The sequence below is a fragment of the Myripristis murdjan genome, chromosome 7, assembly GCF_902150065.1.
Source record: "Myripristis murdjan chromosome 7, fMyrMur1.1, whole genome shotgun sequence".
In the NCBI taxonomy this organism is placed as follows: Eukaryota; Metazoa; Chordata; class Actinopteri; order Holocentriformes; family Holocentridae; genus Myripristis; species Myripristis murdjan.
In genome coordinates, this window is record NC_043986.1 from 24,197,519 (window position 1) to 24,225,451 (window position 27,933).

At 42.7% G+C, this 27,933-nt stretch overlaps 1 protein-coding gene across 2 annotated transcripts in view; it reads right to left on the reverse strand.

The window, feature by feature from the left end:
* The window catches only part of hspg2 (heparan sulfate proteoglycan 2), a 93,833-nt gene continuing 65,900 nt past the window's right edge, over positions 1-27,933 (reverse strand). The window contains exons 43-82 of one of the 2 annotated variants that reach the window (XM_030055555.1): positions 27,696-27,796; positions 27,244-27,424; positions 24,440-24,499; positions 22,183-22,305; positions 21,645-21,797; positions 20,706-20,866; positions 20,311-20,388; positions 18,259-18,394; positions 17,123-17,274; positions 16,734-16,878; positions 15,983-16,126; positions 15,047-15,181; positions 14,661-14,842; positions 14,322-14,517; positions 13,897-14,076; positions 13,462-13,722; positions 13,134-13,296; positions 12,929-13,026; positions 12,290-12,556; positions 12,064-12,176; positions 11,742-11,889; positions 11,329-11,445; positions 11,112-11,129; positions 9,531-9,615; positions 9,264-9,408; positions 8,940-9,042; positions 8,716-8,825; positions 8,358-8,466; positions 8,121-8,219; positions 7,749-7,970; positions 7,403-7,647; positions 7,127-7,298; positions 6,892-7,014; positions 5,174-5,249; positions 4,979-5,057; positions 4,472-4,519; positions 4,010-4,080; positions 3,813-3,896; positions 3,502-3,605; positions 1-2,997 (exon numbers count right to left, since the gene is read on the reverse strand). In XM_030055555.1, the coding sequence (XP_029911415.1) occupies positions 2,825-2,997; positions 3,502-3,605; positions 3,813-3,896; positions 4,010-4,080; positions 4,472-4,519; positions 4,979-5,057; positions 5,174-5,249; positions 6,892-7,014; positions 7,127-7,298; positions 7,403-7,647; positions 7,749-7,970; positions 8,121-8,219; positions 8,358-8,466; positions 8,716-8,825; positions 8,940-9,042; positions 9,264-9,408; positions 9,531-9,615; positions 11,112-11,129; positions 11,329-11,445; positions 11,742-11,889; positions 12,064-12,176; positions 12,290-12,556; positions 12,929-13,026; positions 13,134-13,296; positions 13,462-13,722; positions 13,897-14,076; positions 14,322-14,517; positions 14,661-14,842; positions 15,047-15,181; positions 15,983-16,126; positions 16,734-16,878; positions 17,123-17,274; positions 18,259-18,394; positions 20,311-20,388; positions 20,706-20,866; positions 21,645-21,797; positions 22,183-22,305; positions 24,440-24,499; positions 27,244-27,424; positions 27,696-27,796 (5,360 nt within the window). In that variant the 3' untranslated portion in view covers positions 1-2,824. The remainder of the gene's footprint in view (positions 2,998-3,501; positions 3,606-3,812; positions 3,897-4,009; positions 4,081-4,471; positions 4,520-4,978; positions 5,058-5,173; positions 5,250-6,891; positions 7,015-7,126; positions 7,299-7,402; positions 7,648-7,748; positions 7,971-8,120; positions 8,220-8,357; positions 8,467-8,715; positions 8,826-8,939; positions 9,043-9,263; positions 9,409-9,530; positions 9,616-11,111; positions 11,130-11,328; positions 11,446-11,741; positions 11,890-12,063; positions 12,177-12,289; positions 12,557-12,928; positions 13,027-13,133; positions 13,297-13,461; positions 13,723-13,896; positions 14,077-14,321; positions 14,518-14,660; positions 14,843-15,046; positions 15,182-15,982; positions 16,127-16,733; positions 16,879-17,122; positions 17,275-18,258; positions 18,395-20,310; positions 20,389-20,705; positions 20,867-21,644; positions 21,798-22,182; positions 22,306-24,439; positions 24,500-27,243; positions 27,425-27,695; positions 27,797-27,933) is intronic. The other variant, XM_030055556.1, reaches the window with a different exon arrangement.

A 27,933-nucleotide genomic window follows, 5' to 3' on the forward strand; every position in this document is an offset into this window, starting at 1 on the left:
TAGCACATGAATTTTGTTTTTAATTAAGAAACACCAAGGGAGGGGGGAGAGTCCTTTCAACACTGGAAATGTAACAGTCAGCAACACAAGCAAGTTGTTCTGACACGGACAATATTTCATCTGGTACACTTTCATTCGCTGAACTTTGATATAATCTTTTGTCTGTCATTCAGAGGTGAAACAAAGACAAAAATATGAACAATTTCAAAAAGGTGAAATCAAAATTTCCATCATCATTGAAAGTGCACCTATCACATACAGTTGATGCTTGCAGCCATGCTTTATTTTGCGATGACCTGAACACAATCGAAAGCTGTGTAGCAGTGCCTTGGTAGCTATGCACTGGGAGACGGGCTGTGTACAGTGTATATATGAAAATCCAGTTTTAGAGCAGATACACAAGAGGCGGCCAACAAGGCGCACACATACATCCCACTCTGCTTTAGTCTCCCAAATGTGGACTGCAGGATCGGCTGCTGGATTTAATCAATCCTCCTGACCAACCACACATTATAACAAACATGATGGCACCATTCTCTGTAGATAAATACATTGTTCACTGTATTTGCAGCCTAAGACTTTTTTTTTTTTTAATTATAGCAAAGTGAATAACTAAGACCAGTTTCCAACTGTTTGACATGGCAATTCCAGCCAGGAATCACAGATGAACACTCCGTGGATATTACATGAGATGGCTGAAGGATCATGGGAATTTCAGAGGAACTTGCCGAGGCCATATTCAAAGCCAAACATGAAGGGAAAACAAGGGGGTATGTGGGAGGCAATACACAATAACCAGAGGGAAGAAAAATAGCAAGCTTCTGTGATTGCTCTAAAACAGCAGAATCAAGCCTGGAAACAAAAGCAGTGTAAAGGAGGGGAAGAAAAAAAAATAAACCCAAAAAGAAACAAAAGAAATAAATAAAAATGAAGCGACTCTAAGTGAAAGGATAGTGCTCATTTTTTAGAATATTAATACAAATATTTTAAGCATTACAAAAAAATGAGGAAGGTCTGTGAACCCCAAAGTGAACGTGCCGTTCTTGGTTTTGTGTTGTGGTCGTCTAAGGCAGGCGAGCATGCTTTAACTGGAGCGACACGACTGGTCACAGCACCTGCAGGAGGCTTCCACTGCATTCTCACACTACCAAAACCTACTCCAGCTGTGTCCAACTACTGTCTGCTGCAGATGCATCTACCTCTAGAGATAAAACAGCTTACAGAACCGTGTAGCCTTCAGAGTTCGACAACAGACTGCTACTAAAGCTTACTGTGGAGTTACTGAGGCTTCCAAACCTGAAAAAAGTAACATCTTGAGGCAGTTCTGCGTTGACACTCCTGAGGATATGGATGATGAGACATGCGCGCTCACACACACACACACACACACACACACACACACCTCAGACACCACATGAAGTGAACTGGGAGAAACGCAGGGGGCTGGGACGCACAAATCCAACAAATTTACCCAACAGGCATACACATTCTCAACTGATACTGATATTGTTACCTGACTGGCAGATAGGTTTATACATAAAACAATATTCTAGTTCATCAACAACCAAACATTTAAAAAAAAACTACACCTTTTTTCAGTTCTTAAAACTTCTTTTTTTTTTTCTTTTGAGATCTACTCAATCAAATAAGGCTGCGGAGACGACACATCATGTCATATCATCATCAAATCAACCTCAAATGCCATGCAAACCAATTACAGCTTAACTGCGGCACTATTTTATCCTTCTTTTTTTTTTTTACGTGGATGCATCCTTCATCTACTGCAACGTGTTCACTGCACAGCACCTCTACATCTCTACAACATCAGCGACAGAAAACGGACAGGAAACCATGTGGTCGTGGGCTGAATCTTCATGTCTGACATTAGCACCAAGGATTCTTAAATTTTTTTTTTTCCTTTTTTATTAAAAAAAAAAAAAAGAACAAATACAGACACAGAAGAGGCAACCATGCTATGAAGCCGAGTGACGTAGGACTCACGGAACATTTCAGCCAAGTTAAAGCAATAGTGTCTCGACTATTTGTTGTTTTTATTATTTGAATTTGATGACCTGAGTTGTGTCTTGAAGCCGCATGTGCCATGACCGTGTGCGCTCCGCTCCCAACAGTACGCAAAAGACTGTTTGCATGCTCGCGCAGAAGGTTCCCCTACAGAAGTGAAGAAAGAAGGCCTAAACGTCTTCAAGTATTAATACAGTTAGGCCTATAAAAAGCCCTGGACACACAGTATTAGAACCCAGAATAAACTCTAGGAAAGTAGAAGAGCAGTTATGGTTAGTTTGCATGTTTTCCCCCACAAATATAATATATATATATATTCATATGTATATAAATAAAAATTCAGTGCTGTAAAAACATCTCCAACTCCATAGGATCTGACCCATCGTAGAAGGCCTAATATGTTTTACTCTTACTCTTCTCATGGCTAAAGCTACTGCTGGGAGTATGTAAACTGTACTGGTTCTCCTGTGTTAATAGTCCTTCATCGAGAATACAACACTGAGGAAGAGAAGACTTGTTAATATCATTTCAATTTTTCTTTCTTTTTTTGGTTTTAATGCACACAGAGAATCATATCCTGTTGAGTCATCATGATTTTCTCTCTCTTGTTTTTTTTTTTCTTTTTTTTTTTTTTTGGTAGCAGCAAAGCACCAAGTTTGTGTCAGGCTCTATGTGTGTCAGTCTCTCTGTGTGTGTGTCTGCTGTGTGAGTGTGTGTGACCGTGACATCACTCCATAGTCTCTGGGTGTGTGTGTGTCGGTGTGTTTGTGTGTGCGTGTGTGTATGATGTGCGTGCTGCGATCTACGAAGAGCATGGCTGCACGTTAACGCCGTGGGCCGCGTGGGCCTGCAGGTCGATGGCCTGGGCTGGCTGCTGTCCCGGCCGGGCGTTCATCAGCGACAGGTTCCTCACGCAACCTGTCATTCCTGTGGAAAACTTCCCTCCTGTCAGCGCAGCCATGTCTGGTGCTCCACCTGTCACAGAGGCACACACACCAAGGCATTTACACACAATAATCAACTGGTAATAAACTTCCTCTTTTTTTTGTCTTTCTACCTAAAATGTATGCAAAAAAAAAGGAGATAATATGAAAAACATTGAACTTTTGGATCATCAATGGAAAAAACACTTAAGTTATGCTGTGGATAAATATAATGAAGTACATGAACAAAGACCATGCCTCGAATCCATCCCATGTCCTGACAAAAAATAATTAAGCACACCTTAATCCTTCAGTACATCATCTCAGTTCTCCACCACACAATCAGCTATTTTGAATTTGTATATTGGCGTGGTCTTTATTTAGTGAAAGGGACATTTTTATGCTTGACTTTGGGGCTATAAAAATGTAGTCTCATTGACTTCTATATTTTGTGAGAAGGCTGAGAACTGCAGAATTCTGACTTGCATGCAGGTGAGAAGAGATAAATGACTGGATATTTTATTTTTGGAAGAAATGCTCCTTTAAATCCTCTCACCGAGGTATATGCTGCCTTTGGTGTTGACCATGAGGCTTTTGCCTTTAGATTGTCCGTGTCGTGTGGCGCCCTTATCTATCTGGATGTATCCGTCTTTTCCAGTTCTGCAAGAAAAAAAAGACACATGAGGAGTCCAACAAAACCGAACAGACACTGACAAAGATAAATCACAACACAGCATGAGGGGAAAATAGTTGATAACTCAAGAAAAATAGCAAAATAATGCAAATATATATCAAGGCAACTCAAACTGCTTATTGTGTTCTGTGTTTAACAGTGTAAACAGGGGTATAGAGTATATGCTATCATACCTGACTGCGGTGACCTTATGCCATTGGCCGTCATTGATTGGCTCCCGGGATTTGATTTCTGCCTCTCCACTGCCCAGCTGGTAACTGGATATTGTACACATGTTCATTATTACTGAGCCAACTGACAGCACTGTATAAAAGATCAGTCTATGTAAAGTGAAGAACGCGGACTATGGGGGTCCACTGGGCTCAGTCACCTGAAAACAAGGTGTCCGTTCTGTAAACCAAGGCTGATGAAGTCCTTGCCTTTACCTTGTTCTCCCAGTTCCTGGAAGTCAAGTTATTTAGTTGGCAAATGAAGTAAATGTCTGTGCAAATGTCCTCCTGCTTGATGAAAACTAACAATATGCATCACAGTATACTACTAAAGTAACCTCAAGGGAAATTGTCAGCTATAGTACAGTATTTTTCAGTACCAGATGCTGTCATAGCTGAGATGGGCTCCTTCTTAATACCAGATGTGCCATAAAATCATCCATGCAAAACAACAGTGACAAGAGAAGCTGTCGTAGCCACTATACCTCACAAACGTGACCTTTCTTTTTCCAGAACATTTCACATTTCAAAACACGTGGTTCTTAGGGTTAACTTACAATCCTTAGGAAGCACATGCTTTAAAACACAGCAGAGGATGAGTGTTTTGGTGTATGGGTGGGTACCTTTTTACTAGCATGCACCTTTCGCAAATGGCGTGCGCCATTGGTCTCCTGAGGAAAATGAAGGGCGAGTTAGAGAAGCAACATGCATTAACTTAGTGGTGTCAGGGCTTGCAGCGGTCATGCCCAACAATGTCACAGCCACAGTGTCACAAGTATTAACAAGTCAGTGCGGTGAGGAATACAGTTCAGTAGCCAGTGAAACATTCAGTGCAAGATGCAGTGCTTGTCAGTGCTGCATTATCAATGACATGTGCATGTGAGACTGACAGTGACTCATTATATAATGCCAGAATGTGAGTGAGGACCAATTCATTGCAGATGAAATCTATAATTCAGGTAGTGGTGATGATTACAGTAGGGGTGCTGAAAAGCAGGGAGGTTACGGTGATGGGAAAGGGATGGACGTGAGAATCAGGCACTGGTTTATTTCTGAGAGCAGGGATAAGACCAGTCTTATTGTTGTGAACTAGGATCAAGACCAAGACTAGGCCTAGGACCAGGACCTACCACTCCCTGCCAGAGGATCAGGCCCTCAGAGGAGCCGGTGTTGATCTCCAATTCAATGGTCTCAGGAGAGTCATGGGCACTAAAACACAGAAAAAGAAACAACTACTTGACCATCAGTATAACTTTATATCAAGTCTTAATCCAGCACTGTGAGTGAGTAATGCAGTCAGTGCTGATAAACATCAATACACTTACCTTCTGGGGAAGACTGGTTTGGGTAGTGCAATGTATCCATCATTGTGGAAATAAGCTGCATACTGGTATGGTGAATCTAAAAATAATATTGAAGAAATATAAAAATAACATTAAAATAATTCCTGCGATGTAGGGGTGTGCACAACTTTGATCTTCAGTGTTATGGCGCCCTCCAGTGGTGATAGGGTGGCAGAAACCCTGGTAAGGCAGGCTGGGTTAGAGCATTTGTACAAGACAAAATGAGCTGTTCTTCCACTGAACCCATGGATCAGATGGAACGTAGAGGCAAACTGAAGTATGGCAACTTTATATTTAATATCTGTGCTGAAAATCCATACCAAGTCCAACCAAACCAGGCTCCAGACTCTGTTGACAGTCCTCACCAAATACACAGGTAGTACAAGATATTTGCCATTCCTTACACACTACACTGACAATTCACTCCAATAGGCATCAGACACTGAACTCACCAAAACCACGGCTCCATGCACAAATACTGGACAATGTGCAGTGTATGCTCAAAGAAATCTCAGCTCACCCAAACAACTATCATGATGTGCTTCCAAAAGACAATTTTCACTTGTTAGTAACAACACGGCGCTGCCATCAAATGTGTTTACATTAAATACATTTAATGTTTTCGCTTTGTTACATTAAGTTCAGGAGAAAACAAGTGGTTTGTGTTTTTTTTTTCCTTGTACGGACAAGCAGTTTTGACGTAGACAGAGACAAGATTTCATGTTGTTGTGAGTAGTTATTTTACTGGACTTGACATGATGGTCAAGAAGAAGAAGAAAAAAAGGGGAATTCTACATTTCTAGCATCTGTGGACCAGAAAGAAAAATATGCCCTAAATTGATAGCACACAAATCAGTTCAATCTCCCAACCGCATTCTATTACACCACTAACATTTTGCATAGATGTAGAATTCCCCAAGTTTCCATGGGGGTAGCAGACTCAGTCACCAGTACATACATGTGCATTTGGTTTATGTGCGCATGTGTGTTAGGCAGTAGATGGGTCGAGTTGGTGCTGGAGGGGGCATGGGGCCCCTCGAGGTCAGACGGGCCCCTGTTAGTCACGGTCGTGTCAGGCAGAGTGAATATTGAGATACTATACCATTCGCCCCGCTACCTTCCATATTCCACAGGGCCTCGGAGAAGCTGGAGACCTGGCCTGTGTGTGCGGGATATAGCCATGAGAGTGCAGGGGTAAGACACACTTCATCACTTAGGATTAGCCCAGCCGGCACTCAGCATAATGCGGCATCTCAAAGAATGAGCTGTCTGATGTTAGAGAGGCTTCACACTGTGGAGAATGTGAGTCATATGGGCGAAATCCTGACTGTGTGTCTGCGTAGTGGCTCTGCTTTGATGGTGAATGCTTTTGTCGACAGGATACAGGTGTATGCGGTAGCTAACATGTGTCCTATAGGAGGAGATGGACTTTGAAGAGGGCTGCTAGGATCTCACAGGATGTGTAACTCACCTGTGTGTAAAGTTATAACAAACACATGAAATCATCATGCGGGTAATGTAAAGCTTAACAGCTGTTATGATGATAAAAACATAAGTTTTCCTTTAAATGGAAGCATATTGTTATAAATGAACAGAAAACACCGTAAAAAACATACTGTCCCACATGAACTTTTTCTGGCTTTGATTTGACAAAATCTTCAATGATAATATAAATGGTTGCATTGTCAGTCAGCACTTACTTTCTTCACAGTTTGGCCCGGTGTGGCCTTCAGTGCACACACACTGGCCGTTGACACAGATGCCACCATTCTGGCACTGAAGGTTGCTCTGGCACACGTCTTTCACCACCTCACAGCGCTCGCCTGCAAGGTTACATTCCAGGCAGCTGTTAGAGCTCAAATTGACTGGGTGCTAACGCTTTTATCATGCCTGAAAACAGATTATTGTGTTCCACGTACTACAGAGAACACTCACCTTCAAATCCATCCTTACAGAGGCACTGGTACTCATACTCTGCACTAGGCATACAGTGACCACCATTCAAGCAGGGCCGACGGTCACAAGGACTGTTGTCCACGCACTTGCGGATGGCTTTGCTTTCTATGAAGCTGTAGGACAGGTCCACCTTCTTGTTGTTGATGGAAACCTAAGCAGGAGACAGTTCCATTCATATGAATAACAGTTTATTCTGAAGGATATGACGCTTTCATGCAGACACTTCCTCCCTTCCTTTCAACAGAGAGATCTCACCTCTCCTATACAGCCATCAAACATTTCGCTGACGTTGGCCGGCTTAGGCAGGATGTCCAAGTTGGGGACTCCTCCCAGGTACATGGGAGTGTGGATGTTGAGACCCTGGGCTTTTCCTGGAGATGTCTTCCTCTCCACTGGACCCTGGTCTACTCTCAGGTGGCCAGCCCTCTTGTTCCGCTCTGCCACAACTCTGTGCCACTGGCCCAAAGAGACTGGCTCTGGACTGCGAAGGATTGCTTGGCCTGAAAACCAGCATCAGTCAATGGTAGTAGAGGATAAATCTACCAGAGCTCAACATTACCGTTTTCATTTGTGGAATACAGTGTGCTAGTATCTAACCTACCTGTGCCCAGCTCATATCTGAACTCCACATGTCGATCCACCATTGAAATGGCCACAAAGTCCTCCACCTTCATCTTCTTCCCTCCACAGAAGAACATCAGACCGTCTCTCTCCAGCGGCTTGAACTCCAGCTCAACACGCAGGTCATCATGGATGTTGGTCAGGGGAGGGTAGGCTATGTATGACTCTTCACCATCAAACAGTGGAGTGGTTACCAATTCCCCTGGGATAAGGTGAAGGAGCAGGCAAACGCATCAGCTGAATGTCCTGTTAGATGTTGTGGTCTAGAACACTATTAACTGTGATTATTTCATATTACAATAGTACTGGGAACTGTGCAGACTGGGGAGACTGAGGTAGTTTTGTGCCTTACCATCCATGCATTTGTTTCCAGACTTGCCCAGATGGCAGCGGCAGTCGTAGCCCAGGCCATTGGGGCGGTTGATGCAGGTGGCATCAGGGCCACAGGCCTCTGTGATGGGGGGAAGGTCACAAACAAAAAGGCACAGTTTAACATTATTGCACAACACAAGTCTTATCATGTAATGAAAGTGATAGCGCTGATGGCAGTGAGAGCAAAGTCAAGGTCAGTTGGTCACATGCACTGTACCTGAGTGACAGTGCAGGGAGGAGTGGTGCTGGCAGTTGCTACCAGTGAATCCCCTGGGACAGCTGCACTTATACAAGCTGGCGTCTGAATCCTCACACCTCCCTCCATTCTGGACAAGGACATAGAAGAAATTAATTGGTTTTCCAAGGACAAATTATATATTAAAAACATAGAAATACACACGTCCCTTTGTGGATGCTTGATCTTTGTCAGCTTTCAATCTGTGATTGAAAGGCTTTCAGAGTGTAATAAATGGGTGTTGGCGGAGCATACTGGCATCATTATTACTCAAAGATAAAATATAGGATAGATACTGGTTCAATTTTAAGGCACACAAACATGTCACTCTGCAACTGACCTGGCATGGATGATCTTTGCAGGTGGGACAGTTAGAGACGCCAGTAGAGCTCCGGTCAAGATCTTTGAAGATGACTTCATCTCCTTGGATCACCAGCTGACGGATACAGCCTGGATAGTACCAAATCCAATCAGAACAAGACTCTGCATACATAAAACACTATTCCCATCTTATATCACCATTAAAACTAATATTTTCATGTTATAAAAAGAGTGATGTCTTACCAACAAATCCAGTCTTAATGCCAGCGGTTTTGGCCAGGAGTGTGTAGTTGGGGTAACCACCTATATACAGCTCCTCATTCAGATCCAGCCCCTGGAACTTGCCCTTAGGAAAGAAAATATGCATTTACGGACTATAGTAACTAGCATTAATTCATCAGCTGCAACTGAGTGGCAGTTGAAATGACAGTGACCTTGTTTTTAATCTTTTTAAAAATGTACAGAGCTGATAATTGAGCTCACAAGCTCAAACCATGTAAATGGGGGTTAAGTGGAAGCCAATTCATTGTCAACCAGTCTCTTTACATGTAAGTCTGGCAGGAGTACCTGTGAGCTGCCATTGATAGGTTCTCCTCCATCTACAACAATATAACCCAGAGTGTGGTTGCGGTGCAGCTCAACGGTGTGAAACTCTCCCAGTTTGATGGGGTTGGGGTCACGAATGGTGGCCATGCCAGAGCCCACGTCAAACCTGAGAGGAGACAACATGTTTTAAAATCAGCACTACCATCACCAATGACGGTTGTAGATTATCCTGTTAAGCACAAGTCAATTAGAAGAACTCTTGGACTTTCAAGTTCAGTATAAACTTACCTGAACTCCAAGCGGCCACCCACAAGTCCCAGAGAGATGAAGTCAGCTCCTGTTGTCCTCCGCTGGCCATTGTAGAGGATCATACCTGGATGACCAAACAGGTACAGTGAATGTGGTGCTGAAACACTTTAGCAAATACTTACACTGTCCATCTTAACAAATCATTTAATGTAGTTTTATTTTCCTTTAAACAAATGAAAACTATTCAGGTTAGGTGATACAATTTCACTTATTCCCAATGCATATCAACTTTAGAATTTTCATCGCACAAGGGTAATTTTCATAATAGCAATCTACCTTATTCTGCTTGGTTTCAAGACCCCCTCTAGAAAATTCTTTAAACAAGTTAAACTGCATTTGAAATAAATGGACTCATCTCTACCCACTGGTAAAAAAAAAAATTCACTCAAGATACTTTAAGGCTAAATATGAGAGTAAACAAGTTGTTAAGATGGACATGTTTTCCATTGTACTCACTCACACGTGATGTAAAAACTCTCTGAAAGCTGAAAGGTAAAGCGGCATGCTATGGTGAGGCGAGATTAAAGCCAACCAAAGCCAGGTTATGTCCTGCCATCCTGTGTGGACATCACTGGGCAGAGCCGGGGACAACTGGTAGCATCCATACTGCCAGGCCTGTTTTTACTCCCACATGCCAGGAACACATGCTCACATGGGCCACACAGGCAACACATGGTGAAATGGTCAAAGCTGGGGCAACCTGGTAACATGCCTCCTAACATGTATATCTGTTTCATCTCTGATAGTTCTGAAAGGGAGTGATCAAGAAAACGTGGATTGCTTAAATGTGCCATACATGGTTGATTTCCTTTCTTACTATAGTAAATGATGAATCAGTAAGTATTCATATTACACACTGAGACAATCCATCTCCTTGCTGATATAATATCGGAGTCAGATTTTATAATATAATTTAATAATTATTAATTATTAAATTAATATAATACATTATGTTTGTTAGCAGATATAGGTGGGGTCTGTTACATCACCACATAATCAAACAGTCTCAGATGCCGCTCACAGAAATAATGATAATACTTATTATTATTATAAATTGCAAATATTTTCCTGTGATTTTCTTATGCGTATGCCTTTCAATGTAATGCCCTGTGGCAAATTCCCACCTATTTGTCACCTAGATAGTCTAAAACAAAGCATAAAAGTCTTTACAAGTGTCTTAGCTATCACTGTTTTCAGAACTGCAGAAATGTTTAGACACAAGGAAACATATGTGCCACAACGTTGCACTGATCCATCTTTGTGACACAAGGATTGTCAATCTATGTAGAGATGGATCGAGTGAAAATAAAAGTAAAAGTAGGTTTGCATATCCCTCATACAGAGTTATTATTAGGCTGATGATTGCCATACTCATACAAATGGTTGTGCAATGATGACTGGCAAGCCTGTATGAAAACATCCACCATTCCGCATCTCTCTGACGGCTGGTGAAACAGTTCCATTTTGGATGCATTATGGGAAAAGTCTTAATGCAGCCCGCCAAGCTATACAGCCTGCATCAGTCTTGAGTTACTGTGGTTCTCAAGCACTGAGACTCACCAGCGTACAACATCAGACCTTCCCACCACGTGAGTGAGAGGGAGAGGTGAGGGGGAGGGGACAAAAGACGTGGAATTATACATTGGAAAATATCACAAACATTGTACTCAAATACAGTTACACAGTTACACTTGAACATTCAGCTAGACTTAAAAAGTCTAAACAAAACACTGTGCAAAGAAACTGTCCTGGTAAATATAACAAAGCATTTCTTTACCATCAACATTGTCAGGTCTGAAGTTGATCTTGATGCTGAAAGTCTTGTAGGCATTCTTGATGGTGGGCAAGGTGAGGTAGGACAAGGGCTCCTGGGCAAAGTAGGGCATCACTCTCTCTGAAGTTAGAGAACAGAAGTGCACACATCTATCAAACTTTCCAGGTAAAGGATTAAAAAAGAGACTGAATGTGCAACATTTCAGTCTCCCCACTGGGAAACACTGGGAACTACCTATACAAGTATGAGGATACCTCCTTTTCTTTCCTTTGCTCATCCCTCTCTCTGAACAAATATGCAATTTTACAGCATAAAACATGCATGCAATATGCAGAAATTTCATTTCATTCACACTTGAAACCCTTCTCACTGTGTATTTTGGTAGAGTCAGATGTGCATCCATTCAGTGGACTAACCATGTACACTAAGCGTGGTGAAGGCTTCCACTTTGCCCTGTTTGTTGGAGGCGGTGCAAACGTACGTCCCAGAATCGTCATGGGTGACACCTGGAATGTTCAGCACGTTGCTCTCTTGGAAACATTTAGGTGGAAGCTCTGTTCCCAGCTGTATGCAGAAACCAAGACAGATGTATGCTATGGTCAGACATACTATAAGAATTTCATCACTATTAGTATCTGCAAAGTTGATATGTTATACTACTAGATAATATAAAGACAGCTCCTAAAGAAGTAGAAAATGAAGTTTTATTAAACTGCAGAAGTGAAGAGGTCTTGCTACCTTGGACCATTTGATCTCAGGTACAGGGTATCCTGAAGCCACGCAGGGCAACACAGCATCAGAGCCGACTGTCACCTCCTTAGTTTCAGGCAGTGCAGCAATCTGTGGAAGTGCTACGGTAACAAGCAAAAACATAAAGTTAGACCAGAACAGGAAGAGCTTCACTGATCTGACAAGACTGCACAGATTCACAATGTTAAAGCACTATTTTCTCTTGTGCACTCACACTGGACATTCAGGACCACCTGAGACTGGACCGAGCCTACATCATTGGTAGCAGTGCAGCGGTACTGCCCGGCGTCAGCCTCCGTCACCTGATCGATCCTCAGCATGCCGCCCTTCACCATGATGTGTGTGGGCAGAGAGCCGCCCACTTTGCTCCATTTGACTGTGGGCTGAGGATCACCGACAGCCTGGCATTCAAACTCCACTGAGTTCCCTACCATCACTGTCTGAATTGATGTACGCACATTGATCATCACCTTTGGCAGGGCTATCAGGAGCAGAAAAGTAAGGAAGGGCATCAGATTAGAATACATCAGAATAGAAGGGTTTAATTAAGGGACAGTTCATCCACAGTGCAAAAGATATTTCCCCATTTACAACTAGAGCAATCTGTGGAACTGTCAAAAATTTAGATGGGAATAGCTTAAATTGTACAAAGTACAAATTCTTAGCAGATAGATATTGTTCCCAGAGAAACTGTGTGGATTATGTCTTTTTTTTTTTTTTTTTTTTTTTTTTTTTTTTTACATATAATATGTTGGCAGTTTGAACTCCAGTAGCAAAAGGGGAAAGATGATTTTGGGTGAACTGTTCCTTTAAGTATGTGTGTTTGCATTACATGGCAGCACATGAAACAGACCTTGGATGGTGAGCTTGGCAGTGTCTTGGGCCTGACCATACACACTGCTTGCTCTGCAGATGTAAACACCTTCATTGCTCTGCTCAAGGTTCTCAATCCTACAGAGAAACAGCAGAACAGCACAGAGAGCAGTGAGCTATTCTGCTGCTTTACATTCCTCATCCATGCATTCAACAGTTTACACCTCACAGTGTGTATGATTCACCTCAGCACCCCGTCTTTGATATGGTGGTTAGGTGGCAGGGCACCTCCCTCCTTTAGCCATTCAATTTTGGTTTCGACGCCACCTGCTGCTGAACAGGTGAACTCCACGGCACTGCCCTGGGCTTTTACCTCAACCTGGGGGGACACACGCACTGCCAGGGGGGCTGCAAGGGGAACGAGTAAGGAAAAGTGGTCAGTGAAGCCTAATAGAAACATATGAATAATGTTCATATCTTGAGTCATAATTTCCTGATGTTGTAATGTTTAACAGAAGAATTGTGTATCCAGTCTTCATCAGACAATTACTGCACATTACCAGCCTTACTTACATCTGACTGTGACTTTAGCCACTGCTTCACTGTTGCCCACTTTGTTGCTGGCCACACATTTGTAGCTACCGGCGTCCTCGGCAGCGGCCAGGTTGATTTGGAGATCCCCACCATTAATCTGGGCCCTGGGGGGCAGGCTGCCATCCAACTTGGTCCATGTGAAGGTGAGAGGAGGAGTGCCGTGGGCCAGGCACTGCAGCCTGATCACCTCCCCAACACGCACGGCCACGTCATCAGGCATGGAGGTGGCATAGGGAGGCGCTGAGACACATGAGAGAATCAATATTTTAGGATTGTGATATCATGATACAGCGCTATGCAAACAGCACGGGATGATTTGTGATGATTTTTGGGTGACAGACTCAACAAAAACCTTTACTAATGATGAAAGAAGCAAAGAAGAAGAAGTGAGGTCAGTCCCTCTATGAAACTTACTCTCGACATCAAGCATAATGGTGACCTCAGTAGTGCCCATGTGGTTGGTGGCATTGCAGATGTACTCTCCAGAGTCTTGGCGGCCAACACCGGGCAGCACCAGGCTGTTGTTCACCACCTTGTGTCTCCAGGGCAGAGGAGCCCGCAGTTTGGACCAGGTGATCTTAGGGGGAGGGAAGCCTAGAGAGAGGGGAAGTGAAGAACAAAGTGTACATCCTGTTTTCAGCTCATCTTCAAATGCATTTTTAATTTGAATTAAAAAATGTTAACTCCTTTCAACAGAAATGAAGAGTGAACTGTGTGTGACAGGTGTTTTGACATTATCTTTAGAATGGTGATCCAAAATATGCAGACTAAGAAGACAAGGCACGAAAATGGTTCAAATGAATTCCTACTGCAAAATGATTATTTTTGGTGCTCCTTACCATGGGCATCACAGCGTAGTGTTGCAGTCTGACCCTCCACCACAACCATCAGGGGCTCTGGAACCGACGCTCTAGGCACTGTGGGTAATCTTGAGTTTCCCTCCACAATTACCTCCACCCTGTTCTCAGAGGTGCCCTCATTGTTGCGTGCTGTGCACACATACGTGCCACTATCCTCTGGACGTGCCACCAGTATCTGCATGGGAGGGAAAATAGATTATATAGCCATGGAAAGAGGCAAAACTACAAAACAAGACCAGAGACATTGGTGCCAGGTAAACAGGCAACATAAATTATTCTATTGACATACTCTGCCCATACTGTGCCATATACCAGTACCTGCATGACGGCATTTGACTCCATGGGCACAGGGCTGCTCAGCATGGTCTTCCGGGTGCTGTCCAGCCTGTGCCATGTGACTGAGGGGCGTGGCTCTCCTGACGCCTGGCACTCCAGGTTGATGGGTTCACCCACCCTGACCCGCACAGGCCCAAGAGGGGTGACGGTGGCCACAGGGGCCTCTGAGGGCACAGACACCAAATATTGTTATGCCTTTATGTTTGTTTTTCCCACTAGAGGGAGCCCTTCAATTAGAAGAGCGCACTGGAGAACTTAAAAGATGTGTGGCAATGAAAATGTAGCATGCGATTTAGGTAGCACAGGCTATTTTGTTGTATCCTGGAACTGCGGAAACAGATCTGTGAGTGTAAGTTGATGTGATTTACCCCTGACGATCAGAGACACAATGCTCTGGGTGATGCCGAACAGGTTGCTTGCCACGCAGCGGTAGGCGCCTTGGTTATTAGACTGAGCATTGGTAATGGTAATAACAGAACCATCAGGGCCAACTTTGACATTATCTGTAGGATAGAGAATCAAACAAAACATTAGATCTGCTGTTGATGCTGCAGGCACAAGGCTAAACTCATTTCACAGTCTAGGGTGTGAAACCTCTCTTGGGGGCTCTAAAGATGTCAAAAAAATGGGAGGTTTAAGGGCATCATGAATTTAAAGAAAATCACATGCACATGAGCAGCCTAATGTACTCGAATTCATTTTTTTTCTCTCATAGAAACTCTAGAGCAAAGGTCATGATCTTATTTAAGCTGAAGAAGTGCATTTCAATGGAATTCTTGTTTTAGGAGCACTGAGCACTGAAAAAAAAAACCCCTGAAATCCAATATGACAATTCAAACAACTAGTGACTGGTAGCACATCTAAAATTGGATAACTGGATACAACATTCTACTTTTGCACTGGGACACCCAACACAAAACATCTGTTTCAGCAGGAGCGGCTTTCTCCCAAGTTAGAGGATGACAGTGGTGGTGGTTTAGTGCAGATGCTAAGTTGGGTGGATTTGGGAATAACTGAGCAAAGAATTGGAAATGATTCATCATATGAAGGGACTTTTGAATGAATGTGAGAATGAGTGTGTTTGTCTGCGATGAACTGGCAACCATGCCATTCTCCCAATGCACTCTGGGATAAGGCTCCAGCCACCCTGTTACTCTGAATAGAATCAACAGGGTATGGAAAATGGGAGGAGGGATAGACTTTTATGCAAAGCAGAATTTCTGAGGTGGATCATGAAATCTGTGTGTTTTCTCTCTGGATAGCAGCCTCATTCATCACAAACAGTGTGTGGTCCTGGCCCTCACCTGGCAGAGGCTGGTTGCTGGACAGCTTCCACTCCAGTCTGACAGGCTGGGCTCCACTGTACACCCTGCACCTGAAATTGGCCGAGTCCCCATTGCGCACCGCAGCGCTGTGTGGTTCAATGGAGATGATGGGTGTCTGCAGACCTGCTCCACAACACAGGCAGATATTAGACTCTGTACGGATGGATTTGAATATTATCTTCTTCACTGATCTCACTTCATTCAGCTGACTTGTTATTCACATAAGCCCCAAGTAACACATTACTTAACAATGTAGCCAGCAGCGGCTAAAAAGCTCAAAACATTGCTGAAGTCCAGGAAGGATTGAACGAGGATGAGATCATGGGACAGTAGTGGGGAAAACCATTCGCTGTGAGGTCACACCGGGCCGGCTTGGAAAGCACAACTGGAAAAGCCATTCATAATGTGAGGCGGTGTTAGCCTGGGAACAGCACCCCTGCCCTGCGCTGCCCTGCGCTGCCCTGCGCTGCCCTGCCGTCATGTCACTTGTATGTTCCTCCCAGCCCCTGACTGGCACTGCCATCGGCTGTAATTTCACTAGTGAGAAAAGCCTGTCTGACAAGTCTAATCAAGTTGACTAGCCTTGAGTAGGATGCAATAAAACACAGCTGAAAAGAAAAACAAATATCCAAAACGACTTTTAGTTGCTATTCTAGGGCAATAAGAGAAATAAAAGTATTCTTTATCCAGACTAGCATCTATTTGAGAGCCGTTGTGTTGTCCAACGTACGTGAAGAGGACGAGGTGACAGACACAGAGACAGAGGCCTGGAGGACAGGCGATCCATGGTTTCCAGAGTTGCCTTGCACCCGACAGATGTAGTCCCCTGAGTCGTCTGGAGTGGCTGACAGGATCCTCAGCTGACTGCCCAAAACCTTCACAGCAAGCAGGAAAGGTCAACACTTCTCCTTAACTTATAGCATTAGCAGTATAAGACCAACAATAGTGGCACTTTTATTTGTTTTAATACTTTTCCTTTTCCATAATAGTTATAACAATAATGTACTAACACCCTGATAGAATAATAATAATTATTGTTACTGATCCCTAATGAATATGATTACATTAGTGTGTGAGTATTTTTCAGTGTAGGCATGTATGAGTGAGCATTTGCCCAACCTGGTGATTGGAGGAGAGGCGCCCGCTGGCTCTTGTCCAGATGACAGGGGGAGGAGGGTTTCCAGGGGCAAAACAGTTGAGGTCTAGACTCTGGCCCTCCTGCACATCAGCTATAGAAGGCTGGATGGTGATGGCTGAGATGACATGGTCTGCTGCACAAACACAACCACATACACCCCATTATGATTTGGAAATGTACCATACTGCAAAAGAAGCCAAAAGAACGTGGTGATTTCCTGCAAAGGAGATGCACATGCAGACTGCAAACTTAACATAAACAACACACAAGCAGAGCACAGTAGATTTTGACATGAAATAACAAGGTAAACACAGGTGTTATCAATGAAATTAATTAACCCTCCTAATTATTTCGGCGTCAGTTGGACTCCATTCAATGTTTAACATTTCTGAATCATTCATTCATTCATTTTTAATAACTTTTCCCAATTTAACGGGGAGGACTGAGTAAACATAAAATTAACATGATGATATGTTTTCAATGTCCTGCCCACATTTTGTGCACGTGTGTTTCTTTTGGGCTAATGTGACCCCAGGCTGTTTTTAGATGAACAGAATGTTTAAGAAATTAGCTTTAGTTGCTTTGGATAACTCTGAGGATGTTATTTATAATCATCGAAAAACTTAGGAGGGAAAAGATGATTCCCACAAGAACTGTGATGTATAAGGGTTGGTGTGTGGGTGAGGTTGTGTTTTATTTAAAGGGCTATTAAGGTAGTCAACAAGACACATTAAGTACCTGACACATAAACTTGGGTGAACAATTTTTATCATAATCGTTTAAATTACTGGGGTAAAATTGACCCCAACTGATAAAAAAAAAATTGAAGGTAACTGGAGGGTTAAGGTGTAATTGCATTTAAGTGTAGCAGAGCCTTTCCAGTGAGCCTTTCTGTGAACAACAGCAGGACCGTGGTTCTGTTAGCGCTTAAATGGGACACAGCCTTCATTAATGTCATTAGTAAAGTGTGTTTATACTGCTATTTCATGTCAAAATGGCATCTGCGAAAAAGGTCTGTGTGACACAAGAAAATGAAAATGACAGCAACAGCAGCATCATCAGTGACAGCTGAGGTGAACAGACTGACAAGTACGAGGACAGGCTTGTGGCCTCTCACCTTTGAGAACAGTGACCTTAATAGGAGCACTATTTGAGCCAATGCTGTTGCTGCCAACGCACATGTAGGTGCCTGAGTCGGACATCTTGACATTCGGGATGAGCAGAGTGCCAATGTCAGTGCGCTCCATCCGTGCCTGGAGAGGACACACCGCCGAGTGAGGTGATTACATCAAACCCACTTCCAATCTCATCATCTACCGTCTATCATGATCTACAGTGTAATTACATTTCAGAGATATTATATCATTTAGACTGACACCATACCAACACAGAGTTATACTGGAAATATATCACTTACCTGTCTAATGTCTCTCTTGACACAACACAAATATGACATTGCAGACATCATGACATTAAATGATCGCTAGGTAACAGAAACACAAAAGCACTATGGGGTAGATTTGTATGACGAGACAGGAATTGTTATTGCCGCAGTTCACGTCTGTAAGGAATGGAAGTTTGTTTGTAATTCCTACAGCATTGTGCTTTGTACATGTACAAAGCACAAGGTGACAACTATGATTTGTGTGAAAGCTTTAACTGGTTAAAGTGAATTTATATTATGATTAATGTTGAAAATTAAATGAACTACACTATTTCCTTTACTTTATAAGTGGCAAAGGATATTGAAATGATTTAATGAGTGGCAGCAAAAATCAAGACAGTTAGAGAATCGACACAGATTGAGAGGTGTTGATTGGAGCTGATGTTACTCAACAAGCACTACAAAGCAGCTTTTTACTTGTTTGCAGTTGTGTAGTGGAGAGTATACGTATGTTTATAGAGCACACCGTCCTCCTTTCCTGGCAAGTACAGTATGACCATCTATCAACCTAATAACCACTGAAATATGTAGGACAACATACCAACTTCTTTCTCAGAAATCCTCACATTCAATTACTAGTACACCCAGCGCACCAACTATCACTACACCCGTTTGTTTGCACAATCTTTGACAAAGCTGAGAATAATTACCAGCCAGTGTATGTAACTCTAGAAATCAACAAAATTACTTCAAAAATACACTTCAGTAACCATATGACGACCAAGCAAAACAAATACATCAACACTCGCATTTCATAAGTTTGGATCTCAAGGGCTTCTGGTTCACGACCAGTTAACTACTGACTTGTTTGTACACCTCCCCACATGGCAATCACAGTCTGCCCTGGGCCAGCCAGGCTGAAAGTGGGCTTTTGGAAAGTTTGGAAACACCTCAGAGGGGAGGGGAATCTGGAGGGGAGGGCCTGGGAGGGATTACTGTATCCGGGGGGTGTTGGGGCATCCACGGACAAAGCTGCTTAGCTCCGGCCCATTCAACCGTGAGGGAGGCTAAACCGAGCAGTGGCCGAGGCGGGCCCTGGCTCAATGTGTGTCTGAACCCATTGACGAGTTTTCAAAGCACCCCGTTTGCTAGAGCACACAGAATTTCTGCGTGGTCGCACGGCAGAGCCCAGCTCCCCCTGGGAAAGGCTGACACAACGCAGTGGCTCTCTGAGGCAGAACTAAACAGGCCCTGGAGCCCTTGTCGGGCCGAGGAACCCTGTGTAGAGACCAGAGACCAGACGAACACAACCAGCCCCCCCCCCACCCCAGGCCCGGGGGGCAGAGGGCTGAACCTGGCATGGAGCAAACTATGTCTGAAACACCTACGGTACCTACTGTATTCTTAGTCCTGTTAATACACTCAATGGAATGAAGGGAATCAACTGGGTGTTAAGATCACAAACAGGGGAGGTGTGATGGGGACGGCTACGAAACGAAGGACAATGGAACATTGATATTCATACAACGCAAAATGTAAACAAGTACCGCATGCTATAAGTAAACTAAGAAAACAACCAGGCCTAACTGGTTGGTTTCAACTTGGCTTTCACTCTAATGGAACTTAGTGAGCAGCTACTTGCTGTAGTAAATTGACTCGGGGTTACAATGTGTGATTAAAGGACACGATGTGCTCATGCATTTAGTTGACAACATCGTGGTCAGTAGAGGACAATGGGTGGGAATTAAGAGACGGGACAGACAGACACAGGACAGATGGACAGACCTGCAGCTCCTCAATACGTCTCTGTAACACATCGAGACTGTTGCTTTTAAACTGATGGAAACCGTGAGAAGGAATGGCCTGAGCAAACGTCAAACAACAAAAACAGGGTGGGATAAAAAAGGGAAGAAACAAACACAAGGGAGGGAAAAATAAAGGGAAAAATGGTCAAAATACTGAAACAGTTGTAAAAAAAAAAAAAAAAAAAAAAAAAAAAAAATTAAATTTATAATAAAAAAGCCCTGACAGTGTGATGAAATACCAACAAACATCAGTTACACCACGAGATACCAGATACAAATATAGCACACAGGAATGTAAATCCATTAGTTACAGTTTTAATCAGTCCATGCTAAAATGACACACAAAAGTCACAGACTTGGAGGGTGTTATCTCACCTGTGGGGGGATCTGCCCTCCGTTTTTCAGCCAGGTGAGCTTCGGGGTGGGTGATCCTGAAGCTCGGCAGTACAGCCTCAGGGTGTCACCCTCATGGACCTCAAGACTTGGTGGACTGACTTGAACCTGGGGCTGTGAGCCTAGGCCACTTGGGTTAGACCCTGACCCCAAATATACATGTTAGTGATCACTCACATACTTCTGTTTAAATTGTTCATATTTCTATTTTTTTATATTCCTTGTTTATAGTGTTTATATTGCTTACTGCTATTTATTATTTGTGTATACTGTATATTTCTTCTAAATTTGCACATTGACCTACATCTATGCACATTTTATACACCTATGCACACGTTTTTTTTTTTTTTTTTGCACATTGCTTTTTGCACACTGGGTTGTACTTAGATCTTATTCTGTTGTACTTAGATCTTATTCTGTTATACTTAGATCTTATTCTTTATTTTTTATTTATTTAATCTGTAATCTGTGGATATTGCTGAAAAACTGCGAATTTCCTTCGGGATGAATAAAGTATCTATCTATCTATCTATCTATCTATCTATCTATCTATCTATCTATCTATCTAAACAAAATGACAGAGGTAGGTAAGACCTTATTTGTCATCAAACAAGTGAAAATAGGCCTATGGGGTGGGGACAGTTCCACTTGTTTCCAAGGTAGGTCCTTGTTTCAAGTGGAATTGGTGTCCTCATTCTTGTTTCAAGATATTTTAAGTTGTCTGATTTGCTTTTTAGATAATTCCTAGAACAGGTAAAACTACACTGAAAATAAGTGGAATTACCTTACCCAACTGGCATGATGTTTCACCAGGATTTCTCAAGACTAAATATGAATCTTGTCAAGAAATACATTGTGCACTGATGGCGAGATGGGAGAATGTATGTGAGGACAACTTGCAGGCACACACAGACAACATACTCTGGACGTAGAGGGAGGCCCGTGCCGTGTGCTCGCCATGTGTGTTCAGGGCCTTGCAGGTATACTCTCCCTCGTCAGCCTGGTCCACTGCTGTGAAGGTCAAAACGCCTCCTCGCACCACGGCTCTGGGACTCAATCTGTTACCTGGACCTCCTGTAATGAAAATTGCACTCTTTCAGCAAGGACATAATACAGCAGGGTGAATTTTCTACCTGTACGTTAAGATCTGTGATTTCGTAAATCTTCCCAGTGTAGGAACTCTGATCTGGATTTCTCAAAATCACCTTAGCAATAAGAAAAGAATTGTCTTATTGGTGTATTATTAAACAAAAAGAGGCTTTGACATATGAAATGACCAAAATTAAGGACCAAATTAAGATCTCCTTTCTCACTGTCTTGAAACTTGACAATCCACACACACCATGGTCACGTCCACTCAAATTAACAATAATAATAATAAAAAAACAAAAACAAAAAACAAACAAACAAACAAAAAAACAGGATATTGTATGGACAAGCCAGAGCAGGCAGGTCTTACCAATCCACTCAACAGCAGGTGTAGGGTTCCCAGTCACCGAGCAGTGAAACTCTGCCCGCTGGCCCTGTTGGACATTCAGCACTGAAGGTGTGACGGTGGCCACAGGCTGGGCCGCCTCTGCAGCTGCAGGAGGAGACACATCAGTCAAGCACGGCTCAAAGTGGAGAGAGTGAGATATCCCGTAGATAAATAAAGAGATATAAGGTGATCTATAATGCTGGCTGGCCCATTGGTCCAAGTGTGAAAATAGGAAACCCTGTCAGTGATCAATAGTTGATGCTTGGGTGTTTAACGGTGTAAGCTATGACGAATCACTTGGATGGATGCATTTGATTGAAAATAAATTGACCAGACTGTGTGAGAGAGCGGTAGCCTCTGTCTGCACCCCTCCCACCCCTCCCCATCCTTGGCAGCCTAGGTGCTCAGAGTAGACGAAACAGATGAGAGGTGGCAGGCAGGCCTTGGCATGGCCTCTGGGCATATTGCTGTCTGTGCCAGATTGGCTGACTGCTAGGCCCCATATTCAATCCCATATGATCCCAGGGCGACAGAGCAAAAGAAAGCCCTCTTTCAGTAGCCAGGGAGGAGTATGAGGCTATCTAAGCAGGCTAAAAACCGCTGGACTGTCCTGGGATGATCTGGGACTCGCTTTCTCTCTGACGTTAGTGATACAAAAACCCTGTGGCTGGGACATATTTTATCATCCTCTAAGAGAAACTGGGCATACTTTACAGTCTGAAGTCTAGACTAATATTGATGACACAAACAACCTCGTTTATTTTGATTGTGTGAGCATTCAGTGTGTTACCTCAGATGCCGTGTTCATAAAAGAGGTATTGCTGCAATGCTGTGGTAGGATCAGTGTCTCTGGATATAAAACTGTACCAGTACATTAACTACTTAATGACAGACGCTATATCATTTGACTACTCTTCTCCTCAGTGCACTGCTATCTATCAACATTGACTTCACTGTGTCCGTTTCAAGTACATTTCCCACCATGAGCTACACATTAAACTAATGGCGGCAGCAGACCTCCCACACTGGACGACGCTCTGCTACCCACGGCCAGGTGATGTGGCATGATGTAATGAGGTGGTGATGTGATGTATTAGGCACAGTATGATGTTTGAAGCCCAGGTGATTTCAGCTATTTCCCAGTGCAGCGGGGCTCTTGAGGAGAAAGCAAAGTGAAGACGGAAAAGAGAAGAAGGGAGCTCTCCTGTCTCTGAATGTTGAGACAGTGTCACCAACAAAATAGAAGTAAACATGTAGCAGCCAATAATGTAACTATTGCCAGATTACGTCATGACTTGTCTAAATGCATAAAATATCCCTCTTGATGGATTAAAATGTAATCAAACATGCTAGTGTAATAAGTTGCTGGGTAATGTAATAACATCACATGGTAATATGAGATGTAACATTTTGAACTGATGATGTAATAACATTAATATGGACTGATTCCATTCTTTTTATTCTCATGAATTATTACAGTAACTGTCAATGTTATTATTTCATCATCAGTATATAGGTTTCATTACATTTTCAATACATTTAGAGAAACATTCTATCACATTTTGACGAGTTAACCTCTGGCAGTATTACATAAACAGTTGCTACAAAGTGCCCTGCACACACTTCACCTACTCTACTGCATCTGAGTGATGCATTAGGGTCAACAGGTACCATAGGTAGTAATGTGTTTTGTGAAGTGCTATAGTGAAACTAGTTTCTATTTTAAAAGTGAAGGCATTCTTATTATAGTGATTGTGATTTACATTGATGGCAAACTTGAATATAACTGGACTCAACATTAAGGAGGAGTTTCCCAGGAAAATGAACATGCGCTTGTGGCTACAGTGATGGACCCTCATGAACCCAAAGAGCCAGGCAAGACCCAGTAATGCTCAGGTACAGTCTGTAGACCTAGAATCTGTGATGTATTGTTGTCATGAATGATAAACCAATCCTAACCTGAAGACAATGCTGAGAACAAATATTCATCTTTAGATCTCACTTGAGCTAAAGATGTTTGTTACCACCTGGATGTGAAACAGCACTGATACTCCAAGCCATCCTGTGTGAGTGTGTGTAGGGAGGTTCTGCAGTGCTGGGCTGACTGTACATGGGCACTACCTGGCCACCGATACATCCTTGATATGGTGGATGAGTGCATGCATGGCATAGAGAGGAAGAGGAGAAGGGTTCCTCCTGGGAGCCCAGCAGAGAGGAAACCATGCCCATGCGGACTTACGCTTTCTATGTCCTTCAAACATTTCATAGGCTGTGTAAAACATCTGAGTCTGTGAGGCCTCTGGAGATGGGGAGGGAAGGAGGGAGGGGAACAGGTACAGTAAACTGACAGGTCAGTTCTTCCAGGGAAAAAGTGGATTACCTCCCATTAGGGCTGAAAGCCTGAGCACGTCCCCGGAAATACTTATATCCATCTCCGTCCACCAGCTACCAGGGTTTTGTCCCATTGACTCCAAAAAAATGCATCAGACATGACATACACACACCAAAAACGATCACCAAAGAAGCAAACTTGAATGCAACTAGCACCATTTTTCTGTCATGAATGAAGGATATTTCCATTTCAGTTTTTTTTAAAAATTGTCTTATTTTTTAGATATTTATTAGACTAGGGAGGACATACTGCTGTTTTTTTTTTTTTTTTTTTTTATCATGACAGCTGGTGCCATTGCATTCATAGCTACATGCATTCACACTTACCTGATAAATAATTAGAGCAGATTACTCAGTTACTACACAACTGAGTAATCTGGCACACAACATATTGAACTGTGTTGGTTAGAAAGTCCTTACAGGTTGTATAATAGTGCCATGCTCATCTTACATTCAGCGCTGACTGACTGTTAAATGTGTGTGTAAAATGTGCAGTGGATTCATGGTCAGGGTAAACTGCAGACTCAAATGGAAAAGTAAAACACAGGCATATAAACACACACACACTCACACACAGAAACAAAGAACATAACAATGAAAGGGGCACAGAAGCACAAGAACATGTGCCGGTCTAAAGAATAGCCACACACAAGACATGCGGGTTAGTAATAAGAAGCAGCTGGTATACAGCTTGTGGTGGAGTCGACTTCCATAAGACACGGTCAGGATAAATACCTCACCCATAAACTTGCAAAACTTGGTCTATTGTCATTATTTTAATCAAATTGCTCTTCTCACAAAATATTTTCACAGTTAAGATAAATACAATACAGTGTGACGTGTATATTACATCAGTTAGGAGTTCTTTTATAAAGAAATATAAAATCAGTAAAAGGAATGTCTTTACAATAGCACCTTTGGTTACATTTGCAAGTTACATTATAAAGTTGTTATAATAGTGAACAAACTGAAAACAAAATTTGTAAAGGGGGTAAAAAAAAAAAAAAAAAAAAAAAAAAAAAATCAGACCACATAATGGATAAAATGTTTTAAAATGTGTCCGCTGGCTAACGGGGCGTTAAAAGCCTCTCTAGGCTGTATAAAAATATTTTTGTCTGACAACACTTGTAAAAGAAAAAAAAAAGCCTGATAAATTGTCTAAGTAAGCTTAATGTAAACACACATCATACAAAGTGATTGCATTCAGATGGCCAATTTCCTACAGAAATAAAAAAAAAAAAATAGCAAAGAAAAAAATCAATAATGCAATAGTAAAGTTTTTGATATAATTGATTTTAAGGAAAACTGTATATATTCTAATCAATTAAAAAATGTGGCACTGATTTCAACAGTCCGATGACATTGCATGATGAAAATACAGTGAAAGGCCGATAATGTACAATGTATTTTAGCTGATTTTTGACAAAAGAAAGATAAAAACATTTCCTTTTTTGGTCTGCATTTCAAGTCAGGTCTTAAAACCAAATACGGTTAAGTAACACTCAGTACAAGCACACAAGACTCTACTGTAAATATTGCTGTGGAGCCTCACAAAATTCAAATCCTAGCGATATTCCAGCATTATAACAGCACTTTTATAAAACTTAATTCAAGCACAGGTTCAGCCAACAGCATGGCTGATAGCACCGTTTTTTTGATCGACAATCATAGGGATGAGAAAACACAGCGGTAAATTTCGGGGTGAATACTGTAAGAAGTGAGGGGAAAACAAAACACAACGGACTACTGCGGTTCTTCCTATAGTTCTCTTCTGATGCGGATACACTGAAGTCCTCTTTGAATGCCAATCCCAGAGTCACTAAGCACACCCATCATGGCATCCACATTCCTCATCGTCAGTCACTATAGCTCGGGAAGGGGAGGGACCCAGGATCCCAGGGGAAAAGAGAGACGCCAGATACCCGCACCATGCTAGTCAAAGCTCCAGCAGCAGAAACCAGCAGCTACACCAGTGACCGTGAAGCAACCAAACCACCACCGATTAATTCAACCCATATGAAAATGTAAAGACAGATGTTAAAAAAAAACAGTAGCAGCTTCAGTAGCGATTTGGCAGGGAGCATCACCCACAAATTAATGACAGAGTCATTCCACTCCCTTGGTTGAAGTCTAAGGCGGATGTGTTACTGTATTACTGAGATATGAGATATTATAACTGCGAGCAAGAACTTGGACAAGACTTTGAGCGCTAAGTAATAAAGACTTAAACACCGATTGAACCCATATGGAAAAAAATGTTCCCTGAAGTTTTAGACCCACAAGCTGCATATTTTTTGAGAAAAAAAAAGATTTAACATAGAGCACAAGATGATCCAGTGATTAGAGACATACAAGACACATAAAAAGAGCTGGACCGGCAGTTTGCTTATAAGATTATACTACATATATGGCACCTGAGAGCAGGGTGTGAGAGTGCAGGAAGGTTGGAGGTTAGAAATGCAGGTGTATTATGCTATTAACCCATAGCATGTCGACAGTGCGTGGTGAGAAATGCAGCCAAACAGGGAAGCATGCATCATTCCAGGGTGGAGGGGGAACTGGGGTGGGAGTAACTATGGGAGCCAGAGCTGGTAGGGTGGCAGAGGGTGATGGGTAATGGAAGGCTGGAAGGCAGTGCCGAGGATCACGAACCTGGCACGTAGAGGATGGCATTGCCCTCATCCATGGCAAACATGTTGGATCCTGTGCAAACGTAGATGCCTGCATCCTCGGGCCGGACATTCTGAATTGTCAGGATGCCATTGAAGTCCATGGCCCGGTTGGGCAGCTTTCCATTACCTTTCCGGGTCCACACCAAGGTGTATGCTGGTGACTGCATGGGAGACGGGTGGGTGGGGGCAAGATTTGAATGAAGCCAAAATGAGTAAATGCTAATCACAACTGCACAAAACATAATAGTTCAAGCAGAGTAGATGAATACTCTAACATACTCAGACAGCCCTCTACCTGGTGGGTGAGACACAACCACACAACGGTCATATCTACTATTCTTTGTTGTGCAGCTAAATCCTTATATTTAAACATATTCCATTTACACAATAAAATATGCATTAGTAATGAGACCAGTCAGTGACCAGTGTTACCTTGCTCTTGGCGGTGCAGATGAAGCTGACAGTAGACCCCACCCTGACGCTCTGCGCTTTGGGCTCCTCAACAGTGACCTCAATGGGTTTGGATGAGACAGCTGGCAAAAGTCAAGGAGACCATTAAGTTACAATAATTGTGTTTAATGAGTATGTTTATTGCAATGCACAATAAAAAAGGCTATGATTTTATCCTTGGCTTTAACAGATTTTGATGTATATGTAAGTTTGGTTGCCT